At 21.6% G+C, this 2,073-nt stretch overlaps 1 protein-coding gene across 1 annotated transcript, besides 4 other annotated features; it reads right to left on the reverse strand.

Annotated features, from left to right (window-relative positions):
• Positions 1-669, reverse strand: EDI_104520 (uncharacterized protein; the record flags this gene model as incomplete). The annotated part of the gene is made up of 1 exon (XM_001734877.1): positions 1-669. A coding segment is annotated over one exon (669 nt), but the record flags the coding sequence as incomplete, so codon positions are not given.
• A 295-nt stretch (positions 670-964) lies between these two features.
• Positions 965-1,107: a microsatellite.
• Positions 1,022-1,113: a microsatellite.
• A 301-nt stretch (positions 1,114-1,414) lies between these two features.
• Positions 1,415-1,966: a repeat region.
• A 32-nt stretch (positions 1,967-1,998) lies between these two features.
• Positions 1,999-2,073: part of a sequence feature (AT_rich) that runs on past the window's edge.

The following is a 2,073-nucleotide window of genomic DNA, read 5'->3' on the forward strand; positions in this document are numbered from 1 at the left end:
TATTGTTGATTTATTAAGTACTCTAGTGTAAAACCTACAATTAACAAATTGATTATAATCTATTTGGTCGAAACATTGACTAAAGATAAACCCATGTTCATTTAAAATAATAATGAAATTGATTTGTTTGTATTTATTAAAATCAACCATTTTTGAAAGTTCTTGAAATTCATTGTTGGTACAAAGAATAATTACTTTTTTTAATGTTGGTAATTCAATCATTTTTCTTATTAGATTCAAATCATTGGAATTCAAAATAACTAATTCTTGTAATTGTGTAAAATATTCTGGATGTTTTTCTATTACTTTTTTACAATAGTATCCCTCCATTCGTAATTTTCTTATTTTTGAACAAAACCATTTTGTATCAAACATTTTTGTTTGTTTTGCTGTTTCATTCCATCCTCCTATTTCGATTAGTGGAATATCATTTGCTGATATTTTGTATAATCTTTCTGGACATCTTCTAACATAAAATGTTTGTAAATTAGGAAATAATGGAATAATTTCATCAAATGAATGATGGATTGTTAATTCATATGGATTAACATAAATCGTGTTGATTGCTTCTTCACATGATTTGCATACTTGTGCAAATCTCCCAACATCTTTTAACGTTGGTAAATACAATAATACATTCTTTAAAAAGACGTTTTCTAAATGAACCATTTTTGTTATTGGTAATTAAAAGTTCTTTTTTAAGATTTAATAAAAATGAGGAATAAATTGAATAATAGAATATTTATTTGTTATATTTCAAACTACAATAAAATAATGTTAATAACGATTATCACTTGAATTGAATATGATAAATGATATCAATTCATTATAAAATGATGTTCTCATTGTTCAAATACTTTCATCATTTCATCTTCATTCCATTCTTTATTTCTTTTATTCATGTTTTGATAATTAACTGATTATTCAACTAACAATATTTTGATGAGAGTTGATTGAATTAATCACAAACAATGAAATACCAATAAGAAAACACAACAGCACACAATACATAGAAAGTTTTAATCAATAAAACAAACAATGAATGAAATGAATAAACAATAACCAAGAAATAAACAATGAAATAAAGTGAAATAAAAATATAAACAATTACATTTTATAAACACTCAGAAATGATTATTTTAATTGGCCTGAGTGAAATAACATCACATTTAACATAAAATCAATGATTTCAATTAATAAAAGAAATAATCTGGAAAATAACACAACAAAACAATAACTATAAAATGTAAACTATATTCTGTTTAATTACAATTCCATTTATTCAAATACTTTAATATCCAACAACATCTAAAGTTTTATTATTTATTAAAACAAGAACTAACAACAAACCAAACTTAGAATAAACCATCAAAATAATAAATAATAGAGATAACATCATCAAAAACATCTATTGATAAAATAAAAGATTTAATTCAACAAATAGAAGAATGGACAGAAACAAGAATAGGAAATATAATATTTGATTCATATATATTGATAATCGGAATCATAATACATCAATATTTAATAAAAGAATAATAAATAAAGAACATATAATATTTATTATTGAAGATACAAATGGAAATAAATTTGGAGGATATGTTAATGTGAAAATTGATAAAGTTGGTAATTATATAAATGATCCAAAATCATTTTTATTTTCATTAGAATCAAAAGGAAGAATACAAGAAATGATGAAATTTGATATTCAAGAACCACAATATGTATTTTATTTAAATAATCAATCATATGATTGTTTGTCTACATTTGGATAATGTGATATTGTTGTTCATAAAGAAAATAATAAAACAGAATCATTTTGTGATCAATTTTCATTTTCATATAAAACAATATCAAATGCATTCTTTGGAAAACAATATCCAGAATATTTCACACCACAACGAATTATTGTAATTGAAATGAATTGACTTTAAATATTGTTTATTTGAAATGAAGAAGACAAAAAGTGATGTTAGAGTATTAAATATTTCACAATTCTTAATTATATTTAATTTATCTTTTAATTCTGTTTTTATCATTTTAATATGATTTTATATAATTTTAAAGTATTAT

Source organism: Entamoeba dispar, genomic scaffold (assembly GCF_000209125.1).
Source record: "Entamoeba dispar SAW760 scf_1105229458689 genomic scaffold, whole genome shotgun sequence".
Classification (NCBI taxonomy): Eukaryota; Evosea; order Mastigamoebida; family Endamoebidae; genus Entamoeba; species Entamoeba dispar.